This window comes from Manis javanica, chromosome 2 (genome assembly GCF_040802235.1).
Source record: "Manis javanica isolate MJ-LG chromosome 2, MJ_LKY, whole genome shotgun sequence".
NCBI lineage: Eukaryota > Metazoa > Chordata > Mammalia > Pholidota > Manidae > Manis > Manis javanica.
The window spans coordinates 161,166,681-161,190,186 of NC_133157.1; the positions used below are offsets into that span (position 1 = coordinate 161,166,681).

General features: G+C 37.6%; 1 protein-coding gene across 19 annotated transcripts in view; it reads right to left on the reverse strand.

Annotated features, from left to right (window-relative positions):
- STAU2 (staufen double-stranded RNA binding protein 2) overlaps window positions 1–23,506 on the reverse strand; it is a 369,184-nt gene that overhangs the window by 190,899 nt on the left and 154,779 nt on the right. For 16 of the 19 annotated variants that reach the window (XM_073229712.1, XM_073229702.1, XM_073229706.1 and 13 more), the window contains 4 exons: window positions 13,072–13,231; window positions 11,746–11,853; window positions 9,521–9,739; window positions 3,396–3,533 (listed from right to left, as the gene is read on the reverse strand). In XM_073229712.1, the coding sequence (XP_073085813.1) occupies window positions 3,396–3,533; window positions 9,521–9,739; window positions 11,746–11,853; window positions 13,072–13,231 (625 nt within the window). The remainder of the gene's footprint in view (window positions 1–3,395; window positions 3,534–9,520; window positions 9,740–11,745; window positions 11,854–13,071; window positions 13,232–23,506) is intronic. The other 3 variants (XM_073229713.1, XM_073229703.1, XM_073229701.1) reach the window with 1 other exon arrangement.

Consider the following 23,506-nt stretch of genomic DNA (forward strand, 5'->3'; position numbering starts at 1 on the left):
GAACACAACAGGCTCTACGTGTAATGTGCTTGAACCCCTAGCTTACAGGCAGCCTCTGCTACCTGTTATTTTTTCCAGTGCTTGGTTTGTTCTCCAGCTTCACAGCCCTTGTGTTGTTGCTGGAATGCTTGCTAACTAAAAGAGCATGCCAGCTACATCAGAAGCTTCCTCTACCGCTCTGAGGGTCAAAGGACTTGCCAAAGTAAATGGAAGCAAAAGATCACTGAGAAGCAGAAAATGTTTCATCTATTTTTACATGCTATTTATGCCTCACTCACTCTCTTTCTTTAGTTGCTTCATCCCTAAATCTCATTTATACCCACACCTGATGACCACTGGCTCCAGGCTTCTGATCTTGGGTAATGTTCCCATTTCAGCATTCACCTTGGATCTGTGTCTGGCCCACTTTGACACCTTTAAGACTTATTTATAAATACGTGCTTCTGGATTCATTTTACCCATTTATCCATCCCATTCCTCACACAAGTTTACAGGTATATGGTCAAATGGCTTGTGAGCAGTTACCCCCAGAGTTATTTGTTAGTAATGGAAAAGACCACTGTACTGAATGACTTTCATTCCCTGTCAACAAGTACAACAGTCACCCAAGAAAAAAAGCCACATCATTAGAAGAGTCAAGTAAGTATGTAACTTCATAAGTCATCTTCCTATGAAGTTAACAAGTTTTTTAACTATTACAAGTAACATTTTTATATTCAAATGTTAATTTGCAAAGAAGCTCAATGATTTTGCTATGCAGTAAATTTAAGATTGCTCTATTTTTGTCTTTAAACAAATCACTTAAATGAATAAAATCCTCAAAAACTAACAAAAAAGTTCTAAAATAACATTTATCAAAAACTTACTTCTTATTTTTTACTGAGTCACAAGTTGATAAAATTGGCTTTATATACTTTTTAGAAACCTGGACTCTTCGTCAGAGGTAGAAAAATTAATATGATATGATATATTAACAATAGAATGTGATATACAATTTAGTTATTAGTTTCTCTTGAAAAATTAAAATATCCCTCTCCAAAAAATAATTTGAAGTTTAAAGAAATTTACTCTGGAACTAAATACCCAAATAATGTTATCAGAGATTTTCTTCTATCTAGTTATCAATAACAGTAACTGCATCCATTTTATAACAGAAAACTTACTTTTTTTTTTGGTGATAGATAAATATAAGCATATTATTTCTAGATATTTTTACTTCCACATTCAATTATGACAAATGATAACACTGCTTAAGTAGTTTACACAAAAGCCTTTACTTTGATAAAGTTGCTGCAATACTATAATGAATCCACTGGGGCTTTCAGAAGGGAGAAAAACAATATGAATTCAGTGTGAAAACATTTAAAACCACAGCCAAATGTTCCCATTTGACTAGAATGTTTATGAATACCCATAAAATGGAAGCTGGCCTACGATATTCTAAATTCTTCTTTCACAAGGGGCTCTATACTCCACAGAAAAGGAATTGTTTAATAAAATCAAGGCCGTTTTTTATTCCTAATACAAGCCTGAAGTTGAGGTGATTTTTTTCCTTTAAGCTCTGGAGTTTAAAAAATACTTTCTAAAATTCTTCAAAGCTATGAATCTAAAAAGAACAATGGAACATATATTTCACAAAGTGAAAATACCAGAAGACGGCTGTTCTGGGTCCTAATGATACCTAGACAATAATGTGTTTACTAACCATAGAACTCACCCCTCTTTGGATATCTAGGTTCTCAACAGTGGTTTATTTGTGACTATATCATAAGTTTACATCTTCAACAAAAGCTAAACATATTAGCTATCAGTAGGCAGGCAGAGAGCAAAGATGTATCAAAGGTTTATTAAGGTCCTACTATATACATACTATTGTAGTAGGTACTATAACATAAAGAAATATGGAGAATATAAATACGGAAGAAAGGTGAAACTTAGACATGCATGGAAGTTGATAATCAATATGAAATACTAGGTTTAAGTGATAAAATGTCTACTATATGGTCAGCATGCAATAAATACCTGTTGAATTTAACTCAATTATATTGAGAGTGAAATTCATGAGTTTGACTGGAAAAAAGTTACTCTGACAGGCCAATTACAGTAAAAACAGTTTGGGACAATAAGAAGAATTTAAATATAGACGGGTATTAGATGAATCTAATGAATCATGTCTAACTTAAAAAAAATTTTAAGAAAAAGTCTATTTCTTAGAAATACTAAGTATATAGGATAAAATGGCATGTGGTTAGCAATTAGCTTTCAAATACTTCAGGAAAAGAAAGAAGTGAGGATTGGAGGAATGAGGGGTCAGAGGGAGAAAATAAAACCCAATAGCAGGGGGGTGGGAAGGGAGGGAGAAGGTGATTAAGGGGCATTACGATTAGCACATATAATGTGGGGGAGGGGCACGGGGAAGGCAGTATAGCACAGAGAAGACAAGTAGTGATTCTATAGCATCTTACTGCGCTGATGGACAGTGAGTATAATGGGGTATGTGGTGGGGACTTGATAATGGGGGGAATCTAGTAACCACAATGTTGCTCATGTGATTGTGTATTAATGATACCAAAATAAAAAAACAAAAAATAGTTAAACAACTGTGGCAAAAATTTTAACTGTTATGTTTGGATGATGGGCATACCCTCCAATATGCCATTATACTATTCTTTATAGTATACTACTAAATATATCCACCTTTGGATGTGTTTGAAATTTTCATAATAAAAAATTAAAGGTTTCTCCCATATTCTGGGTCCTAATGACACCTAGACATTGAGTTGGCAAATGAAGATGGATAGGTAGGGCTTTAAAAGGGGGATATTTCAGACATTCTACTTCATTCCACGCATCTGCCAATACACTAGCAACCATTCTTCAATGTCATGGCCACACAACAGTTATGTTTCTCAGCAATTCTGAATCCCTCAGGCCTCACCACATTTAGGTTACTAGGTAGCTGTCTTTCCCTAATTTTCTTGATAACTCCAAAGCTCATGCTCTTGGCCCTGTTTTATCTACTACATTCATCCTTCTAAATTTAGTTTCTAATTCCATCCATCTCCTATTACCAGCTGTTAATAGACTCTGGCTGCAAACTGTAATACAGTGTTAGAGATAGACATTCTAAACGATAAGCTCTGTGGTAAATAACCTATGTGAACTTAGAGCCCTTCCAAAACTTATCCTATCTATTCTAACACATCCTCAACACTTGGAAGTTTCAACCAAGTTGGTAGGTGGCCCTGAAGGAAAGGAATGATTTAAGTGTAAAGAGTTTTACTTTCTGCTATTTATGCCTAGTTTGCCTTTCCCCCTTATCTCTATTCCATCCTAGAGATTTCTAATTTTTTCATCACTTAAAAAATTTGTCATAATGTAAAAGTTAGAAATACCTGCATCACAAATTCCCGACGTCGAGGCATTCCTCTTTCTGAAAGCAAAACATAATCTGGCTCCTTTTCCTTCTTGGCCTGCTGAATTTGAGCCAGGCGGCTAATGGGATTCATTCCTTGACCATATTCTGGTCCAGCCTAAAAAAATAATTTAAGAAAAATTTTAAAACATGCTTGTAAAACTTGGTATTGGATCTTTAAAGAAACAGTGGTTCTCCCCCTGCCCCCAAAACTGTGACTGGAGAAGATAGTGAGAGTCATTTACAAAGATTTATAAAGAAAAATCATAAAATGGACCCCAAACTGGGCTTCTATGAGATTTAGGGCTCAGAGGTATTATTGATAAATTGAGTCGACTATACTTTTAAACTCTTCCATATAGTAGAGTTGCTTCACAACTTCTGTTCATCAAAACAGACCAAAAAGAACATGAGAAGACAAGCCATGAACTAGGAAGAGATACTGGCAATACACATAACTACATAAAGGTACATACAGCATCCAAAATATGTTTTTACAAACTACTAAGAAAAGGAAAATCTAAAAGAAATTGGGCAGAAGAGATGAACATATGTTTAACAGAGGAAAAAAGATATAAAAAGAATCAATTTCATTGAGTCAGAAAATGCATATTAAGATCACAGTAAGCCTAAAGCAATCTAGAGATTCAAAGCAATCTTTAACAAAATACCAACAGCATTCTTCAACAAATAGAACAAATGGTCCTAAAATTCATATGAAACCACAAAAGACCCCGAATAGCAAAGCAATCCTGAGAAGGAAGAACAAAGCTGGGGAGATTACTTTAAGCTCTACTACAAAGCTACAGTAATCAAAGTAATTTGGTACTGGCACAAGAACAGACCAATGGAACAGACCAACAGATCAATGGAACAGAATAGAGAGTCCAGATATAATTCCACACATATATGGTCAATTAATATATGATAAAGGAGCCATGAATACACAGTGCGGAAAAGACAGCCTCTTCAACAACTGGTGTTGGCAAAACTGGAAAGCTACATGTAAGAGAATGAAACTGGATTACTGTCTTAACTCCATACACAAAAGTGAACTTGAAATGGTTCAAGGATCTGAATGTAAGTCACATTCAGATACACCATAAAACTCACAGAAGACTAAACTATGTGTTAGAATGTGCAGCAACTAGAATTCTCACACATGGCTAATGAGAAAATGGTATAATCACTTTGAAAAACAACTGGCAGTTTCTTAAAATGTCCAATGTATACCCACTCAGAGACCAATCCATTCCACTCCTTAGCATTTACCCAAGAGAAATAAAAGCATATCCTGATAAGACTTATACATAAATGTTCATGGCAGTTTCATATGTAATCCCAAAAGTAGAAACACCTCAAATACCTACCAAAGGGTGAAAGGATAAATAAATGGTGGCATACCCATACAACAGAATACTCCTTAGCAATAAAATAGAACCAGCAGTTCATACATGAAACAGGATGGATGAATCTCAAAATGGTTATGCTGAGTGAAAGAAGCAAGGCCAAAAACAGTGGAAGCTTGAGAACTGAGGGTAAGGGCGTACAAAGGGGCATGAGAAAACTCCTGGGAGCAATGAAAAGGTTCATTACTTTGTGTCATGGTTTCACAAGTGCAGACATATACCCAAACATACCAAATAGTACACTTTAACTATGTACAGTTCACTATGTCAATTATACCCCAATAAAGCTGTTTTAAAAACTTACCAAATACCACTTTTCAGAAAAGCAAACATGTAGTAAACCTGTATGGTAAGGAAATGTTAAACACTAAACTACTGATGGTGGTCACCTGGGGAGGCGGTCACCTGGGGGAGGAAGGCTAACAGTGAGGGGCATACACACAGCTTCAGCCTCACTGAGAAATGTCCTATATGCAAGTTGGGCAACAGGTCCTACTTTACTTAGTATGCTTTTAACTTATGCATAAATTCTATATAAACCTTTCAAAAGGCACTCTAGTTTTTAACTTTATATGGGAAAATGTTTATGAATAAAGTTTGCTTTACATTAAGTTTATATATAGCTTATATTAGTATTTTCTAAAAGAGTTAAAAACAAAAAAACTGCAAATCAAATATTCTTTCTGCATGTGAACTAACTTTCTTCATACAATATTCCTAGAAATAAAGTTTTACATCTATCGTATGGTCGAAACTTTTGTTTCCACCCGTGAACATTTATTCTAAAGCAGGTATTAGAGCAAGGATAATCACTGTGTCGCAGATTAAATGTTACACTAAACTTATATAAGAACCCTTGCACAGCCTTAGCTCTTCTGGGTGCTGCTTGAGTCTCTACCATAACTAGTTGGGTGCTGCAAGTACAGTCTCCAGGTCAGATCCTGCAGGGTCTTTTAAATTACGTTTAGGATTTTGGGCTTAATCCAAAGAGCAATGTGAAATTAGTAAAAGATTTTAAGCAGAGGCATGACATGATCTGATCGATGTTTCTAAAAGACAATACTTTTAAAAAGACCATTTGATATCAAAAGCACTTGAGGATAACCTATTAAAAACCCACTGTAGTAATTCAGGCAAGAGATGAGTTGGACCAAAAGGGTGGCAGAGGGATGGAAAGAAATGGACTACATTAAGAAACATTAAGTGATGGAACCAATGGATTTAATGACTGATTGGATAAACGAGGTAAGAGAGAAAACTCCCAGGTTTTTGTTTCAGCAGCTGGACGGTGGTGACAATCACTATAGTAAGGAATGCTGAGGGAGAAAGAGGTTTAGAAGGAAACATGATGAGCTCTGGACACAGAGTTTGAGGGGCCTGTGAAATACTAAGTGAAAATGCCCAATAGGCAGTGTAGGGTAGAGTATTTGGGAATCATCTACACAAAGACTGAATGAAGCCCTGGTATGAAGATCAACCCAGGGAGACAGTAAAGGAAGAAGACTGAGAACTTCAGTACTGCAACAGCTAGGTGTAGGGAGAGGAGAGAAAAGGAACAGATTAGCTTTTGACAAAACACTGATTTCTACTTACATTCCAAACAATGAAAACTAAGTAAATTATAAAGGAGATAAAGAAAGACCAATAAGGAAAGACAGACAATAACTTACAGGTCTAAGACTGAGATATCAATTAAAAAGTAAAGGGAAGCTTTTGAGTTTAGCACTAGAAGTATGCCTAGTTCATGAAGATATTCAAATAAAAACATACTTTCAATGATATGCTGTCTTTATTCCTGTTTCATTTGCCTCTTTCAAAAGAATGTCTTTAAGTTCCAAAGACACTGCTGTTCATACGGATTCCAATGACGAAGAACCAGACACACAAGTCCAGTTAGATAATAATGGAGTTACTGAGACAGTAAGGATTGCTGGCTTCTTCCCGTGACTGAAATTAACTTGGGTACGTTAGTATCCTTGGTAATACAAGTTACTCCTTGAATACCAAGTCTTAGATTATCATTCTACAAACCAGTAAGGACAGTCTCCTAACAGTTGTGCCCAGAAAATTGTATCTCCAACACTGGAAAGCCTCTTATAAAAAAGAACTACATAAACCCAAAGACATCATCAGGGCAATCTTACACTTCAATAACATAACTCTGCAGAGTAAATCTTAAAATCCAAAAGCAGTTCACAACCAACCAGTTTCAAATGGGCACTGATGTCAGACACAACTGGACCAGAAACTTGACTCTGCTATGTGATCACGGGTACGATTCCTAAATACAGAGGACCTCAACTGTAAAATGGAGGTAACAGCTACATCACAGACTGATTAGGAGGATCAAATGAGACAATGTCCTAGCTTTAATATTCTAAATAAAGTCAAGACAAATTAGCAACAGATATTTTCTCTACTTCAACTACATATAAGGAACTGCAGATACTACAGTGATATAGGACATAGAAGGAAGTGATGGAAATGTTGAAAATTGAGGAACTATTCCAAGCTGACCCATTTACTGGCCCACTGTAAGATGTGTTCACAGTTAGAATTATCTAGACTCCAACTCATATGCATACTGCTTTCTCAAAATAACCTCACATTTCAAAGGATATCTACAGGCTTTATTTTAACATAAGACAGACACGGTACAAGAAATTCCAAGTGTGACGTATGTGCATTAAAATGCAGGGGGCTAACCTAATCTGGGAGTGGGGGAGCATCAGAGAAGGTTTCCTTGAAGAAGTCAAGTTTAAGCTGAGATCTGAATGGTAGATAGAAAGTCCTTGAATAATATGCTTATATACTAGAAGTAGTAGCAAATAATATTAAGAATTCAAAAAGTTTCTCCTCCTCTTGGGAATAACAGTTAAACAATCTTGCTTTTACTGGATACAGTTTTTAAAAGTAACAAGAGTCATATTTATATCCTACTATAAAAATACATAGATCTTTTTCTAACCTAATGTTAGTTCATGAAGGAATTCATGAAAGATTTCATGAAGTTAGTTCATGAAAAATACATTTTTTTCTAAGCTTAAAAATAAAAATTCTTTTCTTAATTTATTAAGATTAGATTCAGTTTCATTAGATGGAAGTTACTGTGACGAGTTTTAAGCTGCCATTCTGATGTAGAGCACTGCTCCTCCATCACAGTGAACCAGAGATTTAACAAAGTGAACCATGGAGATACACATACCCATATAAAATGTGAATAGACAGCACTAAATAAAAATCAGGAGTTAATATTTATTACTTAATACTCGTACTGGTAACAAATATTTAATCATATACTAGTGCATCCTGTGTATTACTTCAGGTAACACGTAACAATCCTATGAAGCAAGTTCAATCATTCTTCCCACTTTATAAACAAAGGTCATGTTCTTAATAGCCATATCCCCATCTCTAACTGTGTGGTTAGAGCATATGAATGAAAACCAGTCCTTGGAACCACTATGACTCATGAGAAGAGGCTCTATTTGGCATTTATTTTTAGTCTACCTTACATATAATGTAGAATGCTATTTCAGAGAATGCAAAACCTACATCTCAGTGAAGTAATTACAGTATTCATTTAAAAGAACAAATATTCATATAGCTATTTATTATATAAATATGTATGCACGTTTTTAAATAAAGCAAAGGTATAAAGGTATAAAACCTATAGAAATACCTCAGCTGTGCCATTGCATGATTGAAACAAAAGAAATTCACTGAAGATAAAATGAACTTCATTTCTATACTCCTTGATTCAGAGAACTCAATCAGAAGTCTGCTAAATAAGTGAGGCTGTGATGGTAATGGACAAGTGACAATTTAAGGCTTTCTCTGGAGCAGAATCTAGCTCCATTTATGTCAAGCATATCGAGCACTCACAGGCACTGTCCTGTACTAAGTGACCATTCATTCATTCCTTTGGCCTTTGCTTTTTGTGTTTTTTCTTTCTCTCTTTCTCTCTTTTTTTTTTTTTTTTGGCTAATGTAGGTAAAATCTGATCCTAACAGAATCACATCAATTTGAAAAGCTGTGTGCTCTGTATTCTTCTTTGGCAAAGTACACATGCCTGAAAAAATGAGAACAAAATACTACTATTCACCTCATAGGGCTGCTCTGAGGATTAAACATGATACAGCATGCAAAGTGCTGGAACAAAGTCTAACACACAGCTTTATATACACTAGCTGCTGCTGCTGTCATCAGTATCATTTATATGACTATTTCTCTGTTTCCCATTAACATTTTATGATAAACTAACAACTTAGTACATAGCAGTGTGGGATACAGAAAGAACACTGGATTAGAGATCAGAAGAGTTTACAGTTGCTCCACATGACAGGTGGATAAAAGTGAGCTACTAAACATGTTTCATAAAACCTTATTTGTAAAATGAGGGGTAACGTCATCTACCTTCCAAGGTCATGAACAGAATTATGCTAAAGGTGATCATGAATGGGAAAGAAATTTTTTTACCATAAACACTAAAAATAGGTATATTATTATTTGATGAACAAAAGCAGGTATTCAAGTGTCTAAAAGGAAGAGGAATTATTAATTTATAGTCACATGTCCAACCCTGATTCTGGGACTGTACATAATCCACAGGTTTAGGTGCCTGCCCTATGGGAAAATTTTATCTGTAGTTACTATGTATTTACCTAGTAAAACAGACCAATGTTCACAATCATACCTTTACCTTTACAATAGTTTTAGGGCGTTTTTTAAAAAATAGTTTTGGCTTCTCAACCACAGGAAGAGGTGGCAGTTTCTTGAGCTCCTGGAGGACGGTGGTCGCAGCACGCTTCTTGGAGAGTTTTTTGCTGTTTCCCTCTCCTTCCGCGGAAAACTCCCCCACTGACACCCGAGTAACAAAGCTCTTCATGTGAGGTGGTCCACTTTCTTTAATAACCTGTTACATATAAATAACATGTTTAATATAGGCACTTCAGGTGTGTTCTTATAACATGAATCTTTCTTAATGTTCCTATCATAAAAAAAACTGAAATTAAAAATTATGCCAAAATTACAGATTTCTTTAATAACATTATTATGAAGGTATTAAATAGAAACTATTCATTTATGATGCTTAATGAACTGAAGTTGAAAGAAAAGAATCCTAAATAAATACATTGAATTCATAATCAAAACGGTGTTGTACCAGTTTGAAGCAGGCAATTCTAAATATGATTACCCCATTTCTTGTAGAACAGCAAATTAAGAACATAAAACATACCATATTAGATTTGGTGGCAAGGCCATCAAGAATGATAATTGGTATATAATTGTGTACATATTTAATTTTCTCCTCTGTAAGAATAAGTTACTGGAGTACAAGGGTAATGTCTATTGGAATTCTGTAACCCATAACACGTCCTGCATGTGGAAGCCTCTCAAACAGCTCCCGGGTGAAAAATAGCCCATTTTTAATAAAGACCTTAATAGCTTTTTTTATAGAGACGAATGTTCACTCTCTGTGACAATATCTTAAAAGGTAAATAGACTTGCCATAAAAATACCTAGCTTTCTAGAGTAATGATTATCAATCTGTCTACTCTGAATGTTCCTACAGCCTGTATTAATGTACTCTTTAAACTCTACCAGCTCTGGAGGGAAGTCTTCCAAAACCTGAGTGCTCAAACCTTTAGTTTCCTTCAAAATTCTGACCTATAAAAGATGCCCTATTTAGTTAAATAGTTTTATCATTTAACATTATATTAAAATTTTATTTTCTAATACTGAATACCGATTAGGAAAAGTAAAGAAAAATAACATAGTATCTCAATAATCCAACATTACTAGGTATAAGGAATTTATGATAAGCATACTAAGTAATTTAAGTTTACTAGTGTAAACACAAAAACTGTTCATTTTAACCACTTAGATGGACATCCTCAATTTTAAAAAAAAGTATATACTTTCTGACTTAACAGATAATACTAAATATTTAACCTTTTCTTGCTCACATTAGATAATTACATCAATGCCTCTAAGGACTTCTAGGACTCATTAAGCTGTTCCTATTCACTGCAGCCTTTAAAAGGCCCTATGTTCCAATAATTTTTGAATATATACAGTTACTTTTTGATAGGTTTTCTGTATTTTCCCTCTCATTTCTTGCTGGAACCAATAGGCCTCTAAGGATATTCTCTCCCTGCTTTCTTTATTTTGCTACTTTAAATCTGCTATGGGCTGAGAAATTAAACAACTTGTTAGAATTATATCTAAGAAGAAAGCAAACAGGTTCTCAGTCGAGGTCAGTTGATCCTGCCAGTGAGTAAAAATGTGAGACTTTCTAACAGGTAAATGTCACACAATTTGAAGGATACTCCATGACTCAGCTTATTTCCTGGATTTTTGCCTATTTTCTAGATAACTGAGTTACAAAAGTAGTGAACTCTAAAAAAAGGAGGTATTATATTAATTAAAATATTTTTTCCTCTTTTAATGACTATTTTGTAACCTATCTAGTTGTAAACTAGAGAGCTGCTTAATTACTTCTTAGTGACTTCAACATTTAAATATATATTGGCCTCCACAAATTTAGAAGAAATTAGATGTTCAATACACATGTCTTGATATTAATTTAAATATTTACTTGAATATTTTCAGTATGATCCTATTTAAAATATCCTATAGGGCACTACAAATTATCTTACACTCAAATTAAATTTTATGATAAAAACTGAAATATATATACAAATGGCTTAATACAGAAAAGCCAAAGAAATCAGCAGGAAGCCATGATATTATATTAAGTCCTATTTTCCCCAGGGCCTACATCATTTCATGATAGAGTCTGAACATAAGGAAGCACATTAACCTCTTCAGGATACTAGTATATTGATTAACTTTATTTGCTTATTCAAAATAATGAGGAGCAAGTGGAAAAATGGAAGTTCTCTACTGAGCACATACCTCAAAACTGACGGGCATATTTCGCTTCAGAGCAATTTCAAACACTAAGCTGATCTCAGACTTATTTGCATCTTTGTCATCATCCATTTCTTTTCCTGATTCGCCATTCTAAATTACAAAAAAACAGGATATGACACTGAATCTCTACTTTGTAACAAACTTTACATACAGTCTATAATCACGAGTGCCTATCTAAAAAATACAAGAAGCAGGAACCCAGAGGCTCTATCTTGTGGGTTCCTATGTAACCACAGTAGTGGAGGGCTTTGCTGTACAGCTTTTTGTGATTTGGTTTTTAGTCTTTCTCCTCAAAGTAGAAGAATAAATGCTGAGTGTGGAAATCTTTTACTCAACCATTTCCACACTCAGAATTTATTCTCCAGACCCAGTTCACTCTCGAGATTTCCACTCCCCACCCCACTATACACACAATACCTCCACTGGCATTCTAATATGATACCTAATCTTCCAAGGAGGCTGTTATTTAAAGAGTATGGGATAGAAATGAGAATTTTGGAGCTCTGGTTCTGACTCTGGTACCAGTTTACTTATTCACTTATTTAACACATACTCCTGGAGGACCTCACCGAAGCTGGACATTGTGTGGGTATTACAGATAAAGAGATCAGGAGGCAAGAAGTCTGTAAGTTAGCAGGAAAACAGATAAGCAAACAGGCAAGAATCATAATGAAAGTGTACAGGGAGAAAAATACCTGTTTGACTAAATCTCAAAGGGGGAAAAACAACAGGTTTGAGGAAAGGGGAATTGCAGAGGCTTGACTGTACAGTTTTAAATAACTAAGTGGAGAATTCATTAAGAAGCTGACTTATAAGATGTGTCTGAACTAGAAATACTACTTTGAAGTCAGTAGAGAAAGTAGGTGAAGCCATGAGAATGGGTGAAAATTACTCAAGATTATCCTCATATGTAAATAAAATAGGACTGAAAAATCCATAAACATCTCCTCTGCTTCATTCCTTGATTATAGATTAACACACTATAACCCATGCTCAATAAATATAGCACTAAATGTAACTGAATATATCTCATTATTATTCACATCCCCAAATTCTGCATTCCTACTTCCTATAGAAAGTGAACACCATTAAGTAAACCAAAATTCTCAAAGGTGATGTCATCCTAACAGAAACATGAGTCAGTATAGTACAGGTAATCTGAGAAGCAAATCAGATTAGATCACCACTCTAGTATTCTTCCCAATCAGAAGAGAGTATTTGATTCATAAAAAATGCACTTGTATTTGTCTTCTCAATCACCTTACTGAGGAACTCTAAGAAACTGTCACACACAACAGTATACCACACCTGTGGTGACTTTTCTGGAATAGGTTCATTTTGTAGTGCCTGAAGGGCTTTCATTGCAGCATTGTGTCTAGCAGCTTGTCGAGTCTTTCCTTCCCCAAAAAATTCATTATTGCCTACAGTCAGTTGAACATAAAAGATCTTGGGCATTGGGCAATGATACCTAAAACAAGAAAATAAAAATATTAATGTTAGCTCAATAAAACCACTCTACTCATGGTAAGATTTGTTTGCTATAGAATGATACCAACCATATCATGTGCTATGCCCTCTTAACTCCAACAAAGTTTTAACCTCACAAATGTATTTATGAAAGATAAAATGTGAGTCAATATATCTATAGACAATAGAGTATATATATTCTCTTTGAAAAATGTTATTAGAAAATATTAAACATAAATTGGGTAAAAATTATTAATTATGTCACAGAAGGCTTCATGGTGCGATTTCAGTCAGATTTTGATGGAAGTGAGCAAACTGTTCTGGTGTGAGGAATGGGAGCCACTACAGAGGCTGGAGACAAGCAAGCCCATTCAGGTGACAATACACAGATTACTGTGCATTTAACAGAAGATAGGTATGATAAGAAATGGGAGGGATAGAGGGATGGAGCTACTATGCCAAGACAATACACACTTTGCAAAGTAATAAGGAGATCAGATTCAACATGAAAGTATAGGGAGTTTAAGCCAATTCTTACACATAAAGAATCATAATAAAATGTATTTAAGGTAAAAAATTTTAGCAGGTTTGTGTTTAATGAGACTGAGGTAAGGAGGCATGACTAGAAAGCTGCAGTGATGCAGACATGAGGGCATAAAAAGGAAGAACAAACCTAGAGAAATTAAGAAGAAAAAAATTAAGAGGATTTGCAATAAAATCCATGAACTCAATTATTTATGGAGTATCTTCTATATGACATGAAAATAGGACAATGAACAAAAACACACATTGTACTGGGGAAGACAGACAATAATAAATAACGTCAATATGTAGGATATCTAGTATGTTGGAGATACATGTTAAATAGGAAAAGGAGAGGTTCAAAAGTGTCAGGGAGGTGGGTTTTAGATAGGGTGGCCAGGGAGGGTCTCACTGAGAAGATGACCATTGTGTAAAAGACCTGAGTGAGGGAGGAAACTACACAGGTTTCTGGAACAGCGCATCTAAGGCGGAGAAAACACTAAGTGCAAAGGCCTTGAGGCAGCAGTGTGCCAAGAATGTTCAAGCAATTCGGAAGATGCCTGCGTGGTTAGAATTGAGGGAGTGAGGAAAGGTAAGCTAAGAGATGAGGAGAGGTGACTGGATTCCACAGGGCCCTCTGTAGAAATCACTGTAAGGATCTGACTTTTACCTGAGTGAAATGACCAGGTACTAGAAAGTCTTGAATAGCAACACAACATGATCTGACTTTCATTTTGAAAGGCTCATTTATTATGTTGAGAACACATTGTCAGGGAATGACGACAGAAGCGAGGTGCTCTGTTAGGAGGCTACTGCAATAATATGGGGGGAAAGTAACAGTGGCCTGATTTACAGTGGCAGCAGTGGAAGTTTGGAGAAGTAGCTGGATTCTAGATACCTATGAACAGTAGAGATGATGGGGTTTTACCCAAGGACTAGGTATGGAATATGACACAGAGATTAAGGATGACACCAGGGTTTCTGACCAAAGCAACTGGAAGATGGAGCACCGTACAGTGAACTGGTGAAGACTGCAAAGGAATGGGTTTGTTGGAAGTGGGTATCAGCAGCTCTGGTTTGGAGATGTTCAATTATTCAACCTATTAGATATCCAAGTGGAGATGTGAAATGGACAATCAGATTTACCAATCTGAACTCCAGGAAAGACGTCCAAAATGGGGATAAAATTTGGGAATCGTCATCTACATTGATGGAATTTAAAGCCACAAGACAAGAGAACTCTGTGGGAGGGAATGAAGGAGGAAAACCAAGCAAGCATAGTGTCCTTCTTGAAAGCCAAATGGGGAAAAGTATATGGAGGAGGAGGGAGCGGTCAACTGTGCCAAATGCTACCCACAGTCCAGGTAAAATGACTTAGAACTATGACCACTGAATTGCGCACTTTAGCAAAATTAATCAGATCGATTTTGGTGGAATGGTAGATTTATAATTGTAATTCTAAAAAATTAAGTTAAAAATCACTCCAGTGCTGAAAGATACCTGTTTCCAAACAAAAGGAAGTCCAACTGAGGTCCTACTAAATGTTAGATGATTTTTGGACATCCAAGTAGCAGTGTTGTATATTCAACCTGATATAAACTGGACAAAGCCCATTGTACAATAATTCACCTGGCAGATGGGACTAATTAGTTGAGGTTTACTGAAGGTGAAGGACTAGAAAGGTACATGGTACTAAGATGCAGATTTGGGAGGCAATAACAGAAACCATGTGAGGGGGTAAGCACCTGGAAAGGGTGAGTGTAAAGGAACAAAAAAAAGAGAGCCTAAGGCTGGGATCTGATTGAGGCCCATGATCAAGCATCAACAGCAGTGAAGGAGATGAAAGAGTTAGAGAGAAATTACAACATGATGTCAGGGCAATGGAGAGTCACCAATGTCAAATGTAATGGAAAAATCCAGAGTATGAAAAGAAAAAAGAAAAGACTGCTGTTTTAAATTCTTAAAGTCAGTTTTCTTGGCCCACAGTTTTCTATTAATTTGTTTGAAGATAAAGTATTTAAATATGTTTTGATTACATGTCTTATGTTCTCATTTTTAATTAGCAAATATTAAAAAGTTGAAAAAATCACTTACAGTAAGAGATTTTTAACATGCAGAGACTAAAAAGCATTAAAAACCACAATCTTTTTTGCTCTTTGATTATAGTAACTAGTGTATCGAAGGGTGCAATTTCCTATTACCTATATTTTATTTTAGATCCCTTTATAAAGCAGAAATTTTGACAGACTCATACAGTGAATACAGGCTATCTTCACTTTACATCCCACAAAATTCAGTTTTTCCACCTCCCTAAAATTTTATGCATATTTTTCACTGGTTCCACTCTAAGACTTTAAAACAGACAACCTGAAATCAGAAATTTATTCCTGGACTGAGATCTTATATGGCAGGCTTTCACCATAAAGCAAATGTTTACAATTAATTATACACTTCTGAAAACAGAGGTCCACAATGGGAATGCTAAACAGACTTTTAACTACAGTAGAGGGAGTGGGCGCCACTATAATCACTAAGGTCTGCTGACAATTACAAAACTCACTTTGGTTTGCCACAGAGACAAACAAAATTTCTGTTCATTATGACTTTACTGGAATATGATGTCATAACATATAACCATACTGAAACAATCTGCTGATTTTCTGACCAAAATATTAATTGCACACTTAAGAGCCCTTGGGGCCTCTTCCTTTCAGGCCATCAAATACGGCTCTATGTATGTGTACATGCATGCATAGATACATACGTGTGTGTGTGTATTACATTGCATAACTATCAGAGGGAAAGTTAGGTATGCTGTATTTTTAACATAAAAAGTAAAATACTCCAGTACTAACAACAGGAAATACCAAGACCGGACGCCTGACTTATTTCATTCCAGTTTCATTCCATCCTCTTACTTAACAATGGTGCTTAATAATTCACCGCACGTGGTTTGAATACCTTATATATCACATCTCCTCATATCATCATGACAATTAAGATTAACCAGAGCATTCTCATTAATGGCACCCAGACTGAATTATAATAGAGCTGATGCAGAATGAAGTTTTGTCTTAGGTTCTGGTCTACAAATACCCCTTTGATAAAGAAACCCTAGAAGTTTAACTTCAAAAGTTGGTATGTTCTATTTAATGGAGCTCCTTTTTCTATTTTTATTTATTTCAAACATTAAGCTCATTTTTGGTAAAGTACTTATAATAGTTGATGTACAGATTTCTACAAATTAGTACACATCTACCTCCTCTTACACTGCTATTCTTCAATGATTTTTCTAAAGTATAGTTCTATAGTCAGTGCTCAGGTCCCCTTAGTGACTGCTGAAAACTCACCCACCAAGGCTATTAAAGTTTCAGGGTCAAATGACTTCTACCTGGAGCCTCCAAAGCATATTTTACAAAACATGATCCCACATTCATCAGAATCATGTGCTTGTTAAAAATGCAGTTTCCTGTGCTACCATGATCTGCTGAATCCGACTTGGGATGGAAAAGAAGCATCACCTTAGTAAGTTTTCCTGGTGAGTCTTTGTACACTAGAAGCCTGAGAGCTGATGCTCCACACTGTCACCACATCCCACAGTATAGCTTATGGGACTTGATTGCTTCAAACTCCGTGCAAGCAAGGAACCACCTACATTCCTTACAGCACCACAGTTATAGGTTTCCTGTATCTCTCATTTAACCCTCCCAGCAGCCTCGTAAGACAGATGTACACGTGGTCACCTTGAGAGGTAACAAATCTCCCTAACAGAGCTGCTGGAGGCAAATATGAGTCTGTCTAACTTGAGAGCTCAGGAAACTCAAGTAATTTCCTAAAAATCTGCTTTACCCTCTTCTATTTTGGTCCATGTTTGTTTACTCAAATGACTGTGCCCTTGGCAAGCCAGAGATCCTAACAGAAGGATTCTTTCTAAAGTTAGTGTCTACTAACATACTTCAGAGGCCTCTTCCTGAATAGCTGCTGAAACAAAAACTGAACTCCATAATGAAATCCTCTATTTTTATGGTATGTCAAGCCAAGCAGGATCACAAATAGACACAACTGAGTAGCCTATCAAGAGAAAAAGTCAGAATAATGGGAATCCTGTGCCACACTGCCTACCAGTCTATATTATATAAAGGCTGCTTGTAAGGCCTTTTTTCCCCATGCTTCTTTGTCCTCTGCCAATTGAAAGTCTTACAAAAAAAAGAAATAAAACTTCAAATAAAATAATATGAAGGCTGGAGGAGGAGCAAAGATGGTGGTGTGAGTAGGGCAGCGGAAATCTCCTCCAAAAACAATATGTATTTTTGAAAATACAACAAATGCAACTATGCCTAACAGAGAGAACAGAAGATACACTACAGCAGCCAGGCTACATCTACAACTGCAAGAACTCAGCATCTCACAAAAAGGGTAAGATACAAGCCGCGACCAAGCAGAACCCGAGCACTCCCCCAGCCCCAGCTCAAAGGTGGGAGGAAAGGAGTCAGGGCAGGGAGGGAGTGGAAGCCCAGGACTGCTAAACAAACAGGCCTAGTAATCCGCACAGGGAGTGCAGACACACATTGCACAGTGTGCTGGATATTAGGGAAACGGAAAAGTAAAATCTGCAAGTGGTCCCCCCCCCCCACCTCCGCAGCCAGCTCTCATGGGACAAAAGAAAAGTGAGTGCTTTTTGAAAGTCTTAAAGAGACAAGGGCCTCACACCTGGATGGAAGCATCCCAGCACACTCAACCCAGCAGGCTGGGAATTCTGAGGAACTTCAGGCACCCAAACCCCCTGGGTGGCAACGCACCTCTGAAGCCCATTAACAGTGACGAGCAACCTGCCATTCATTACCCCCTGCCAGCGCTGCCCCTCCACAGCAGCTGAGCAGCAAGAGAGTGACCCCACCCAAGCAGCCGCCCAGAGTCTCCTCCCAGTGCACAGCTACCTGGGCCAGACAGAGAGGCTGCCACTGGCACACAGCTGCCCAGCACAGACAGAGGAAACCGGGGCAAGGCACAAAGTGGTGCTATTCTTCAAGGAGAACACACCCAGCACACCTGACACTCCCCGCAGGGCTCTGGGCTACCCCGAAGGTTGAAGGATGTGTGGCCCATGGCAGCTCAGGGGATTAACCCAGAGGCTGCTCCTGGTGTGCGTGTAACTGACACAGGCAGTGGAGAAGGGCAAGGTGACCAGCAAGCAGGAAGGGTATTTGTTCTCCCAGATGACACATGAGCAGTCTGCCTAGACTACCTCTATCGCCATGAAAAGGCAGAAGAATCTGCTACAGTCAAGAATCACCAAGACAACCCCAGGCAAACAGCCTGGGGAGATAGATAAAATTAATCTTCCTGAAAAAGAACACAAAATAAAGGTCATAACTATGCTCATGGACCTGCAGAGTAATATGCAAGAGCTAAGGGATGAAGTCAGGAGGGAGAATACAGAAATGAAACAATCTCTGGAAGGACGTAAGAGCAGACTGGATGAGGTGCAAGAGATTGTTAATGGAATAGAAAACAGAGAACAGGAACGCAGAGAAGCTGAGGCAGAGAGAGATAAAAGGATCTCCAGGAATGAAACAATATTAAGACAACTGTGTGACCAATCCAAAAGGAACAATATCTGCATTATAGAGGTACCAGAAGAAGAAGAGAGAGAAAAAGGGATAGAAAGTGTTTTTGAAGTAATAATTGCTGAAAACTTCCCCAAACTGGGGGAGGAAATAGTCTCTCACACCTTGGAAGCCCACAGAACTCCCAACACAAGGGACCCAAGAAGGTCAACACCAAGATACATAATAATAAAAATGGCAAAGATAAAAGACAAGGACAGAGTACTAAACGCAGCCAAAGGGAGAAAAAAGATCACCTACAAAGGAAAACTCATCAGGCTATCGTAAGACTTCTCAACAGAAACCTTACAGGCCAGAAGAGAATGGCATGATATATTTAATGCAATGAAACAGAAGGGCCTTGAACCAAGAATACTGTATCCAGTACGATTATCATTTAAATTTGAAGGAGGCATTAAACAATTCCCAGACAAGCAAAAGCTGAGGGAATTTGCCTCCCACAAACCACCTCTACAGGATATTTTAAAGGGAATGTTCTAGATGGAAGCACTCCTAAGGCTAAATAGATGTCACCAGAGAAATAAAATCACACCAAAGAAAGCAGACAAACCAAATAATAACTAAGGCAAAAAATAAAATCAACTACTCACAAAAGCAGTCAAAGGAAATACAAAAGAGTATAGAATAAAACACTTAACATATAAAGAATGGAGGAGGGCTGGGAGCCAACACGGCGGCGTGAGTAGGAAAGTGGGAATCTCCTCCCAAAAACATATATATTTTTGAAAATACAACAAATACAACTAATCCTAAAAGAGAGACCAGAAGACACAGGACAAAAGCCTGACTACATCGACACATGCGAGAGACCAGCGCCTGGTGAAAGGGGTAAGATACAAGCCCCGGCCGGTGGGACACCAGCACACCTCCCCCCAGCTCCCGGAGGGAGGGAGAGGGAGCCCAGGACTGCTAAACACCCAGCCCCAGCCACCCGCACCAGAGAGCAGACACAGTGCATGTGTGGAGGGCTGGAAACTAGGGAAAAAGGGCAGCAAAATCTCTGAGCGGGTGCCAAAGCTGATGCCCCTGTGACAAAGAAAAGACAGTGCTCTTTGAAAGTCTTAAAGGGACAGGGATTTCACAGCTACATGGAAACAACACAGGTCACAGCCCAGTGGCTGGATATTACAGGGAAAACTGGGCGCACTAACCCCCTGGGCAACAGCTCTGAGACCCCTCACAGAGGTAAACAGCCAAACAGCCGCCCCCCCCCCCCCCCAGTCCATTACCCCTCCGGCGCTGGGAAAGCAGAGAAACAGCCTAAGGCAAAACACGCCCACAGAAAGGCAGAAAGGAAAATTCCTACACTTCACCCGGCAAGACACAGACCCAGCCTACACGCAATTACCCAACACAAGCCACTAGGGGTCGCATTTGTCCCAGTAACGAAAGGCCAGTAGCAAGTGAAAAGTTTGGCCCTCCCAGCTGACAGTCAAAAGCACCTGTCAACATGAAAAGGCAAAAAAATATAATCCAGACAAGACTAACCCAGACAGCTTCGGCATCTGCTACATCGTCCCCTGAGAAGGAACCTGGGGAGATAGATTTAGCCAGTCTTCCTGAAAAAGAATTCAAAACAAAAGTCATAACCATGCTGACGGACTTGCAGAGAAATATGCAAGAACTAAGGAAGGAGAATACAGAAATAAAACAAGCTCTGGAAGGACCTCAAAACAGAATGGACAAAATGCAAGAGACCATTAATGGTCTAGAAAACAGAGAAAAGGAATGCAGAAAAGCTGGTGCAGAGAGAGATAAAAGGATCTCCAGGAATGAAACAATCCTAAGAGAGCTGAGTGACCAATCAAAAAGGAAAAATATACACATTATAGGAATACCAGAAAAAGAAGAGTGAGAAAAAGGGATAGAAAGTGTCTTTGAAGCAGTAATTGCCGAAAACTTCCCCAAACTAGGGGAAGAAATGGCCTCTCAGACCACAGAGGTACACAGAACTCCCATGACAAGGGATCCAAGGAGGGCAACAGCAAGACACATAATAATTAAAATGGCAAAGATCAAAGACAAGAACAAAGTATTAAAGGCAGCCAGAGAGAAAAAAAAGGTCACCTACAAAGGAAAACCCATCAGGCTATCATCAGACTTCTCAACAGAAACCCTACAGGCCAGAAGAGAATGGCATGATATACTTAATGCAATGAAACAGAAGGGCCTCGAACCAAGACTACTGTATCCAGCACGAATATCATTTAAATATGAAGGAGGGATTAAACAATTCCCAGACAAGCAAAAGTTGAGGGAATTTGCCTCCCACAAACCACCTCTACAGGGCATCTTACAGGGACTGCTCTAGATGGGAGCACTCCTAAAAAGAGCACAGAACAAAACACCCAACATATGAAGAAGGGAGGAGGAGGAATAAGAAGGGAGAGAAATAAAGAATCATCAGACCGTGTGTATAATAGCTCAACAAGCAAGTTAAGTTAGACAGTAAGATAGTAAAGAAGCGAACCCTGAACTTTTGGTAACCACAAACTTAAAGCCTGCAATGGCAATAACTTCATACCTTTCAATAATCACCCTAAATGTAAATGGACTGAATCCACCAATCAAAAGACACAGAGTAATAGAATGGATAAAAAAGCAAGATCCATCCATATGCTCCTTACAAGAGACTCACCTCAAACCCAAAGACATGCACAGACTTAAAGTCAAGGGATGGAAAAAGATATTTCAGGCAAACAACAAAGAGAAGAAAGCAGGTGTTGGAATTCTGGTATCAGACAAGACAGACTTCAAAATAAAGAAAGTAACAGAAGACAAAGAAGGACATTACATAATGATAAAGGGCTTAGTCCAACAAGAGGATATAACCATTATAAATATATATGCACCAAATACAGGAGCATCAACATACCTGAAACAAATATTAACAGAACTAAAGGAGGAAATAGAATGCAATGCATTCATTCTAGGAGACTTCAACACACCACTCACTCCAAAGGACAGATCCACCAGACAGAAAATAAGTAAGGACACAGAGGCACTGAACAACACACTAGAACAGATGGACCTAATAGACATCTACAGAACTCTACATCCAAAAGCAACAGGATACACATTCTTCTCAAGTGCACATGGAACATTCTCCAGAATAGACCACATACTAGGCCACAAAAAGAGCCTCAGTAAATTCCAAAAGATTGAAATCCTACCAACCAACTTTTCAGACCACAAAGGCATAAAACTAGAAATAAACTGTACAAAGAAAGCAAAAAGGCTCACAAACACATGGAGGCTTAACAACAGGCTCTTAAATAATAAATGGATCAATGACCAAATCAAAATGGAGATCCAGCAATATATGGAAACAAATGACAACAACAACACTAAGCCCCAACTTCTGTGGGACACAGCAAAGCAGTCTTAAGAGGAAAGTATATAGCAAGCCAAGCATATTTAAAAAAGGAAGAACAATCCCAAACGAAAGGTCTAATGTCGCAATTATCGAAATTGGAAAAAGAAGAACAAATGAGGTCTAAGGTCAGCAGAAGAAGGGACATAATAAAGATCAGAGAAGAAATAAATAAAATTGAGAAGAATAAAACAATAGCAAAAATCAATGAAACCAAGAGCTGGTTCTTTGAGAAAATAAACAAAATAGACAAGCCTCTAGCCAGACTTATTAAGAGGAAAAGAGAGTCAACACAAATCAACATTATCAGAAACAAGAAAGGAAAAATCACGACGGACCCCACAGAAATACAAAGAATTATTAGAGAATACTATGAAAACCTTTATGTTAACAAGCTGGGAAACCTAGGAGAAATGGACAACTTCCTAGAAAAATACAACCTTCCAAGATCGACACAGAAAGAAACAGAAAATCTGAACAGACCAATTACCAGCAACAAAATTGAAGCAGTAATCAAAAACCTACCAAAGAACAAAACCCCCGGGCCAGATGGATTCACCTCAGAATTTTATCAGACATACAGGGAAGACATAATACCCATTCTCCTTAAAGTTTTCCAAAAAATAGAAGAGGAGGGGATACTCCCAAACTCATTCTATGAAGCCAACATCACCCTAATACCAAAACCAGGCAAAGACCCCACCAAAAAAGAAAACTACAGACCAATATCCCTGATGAACGTAAATGCAAAAAT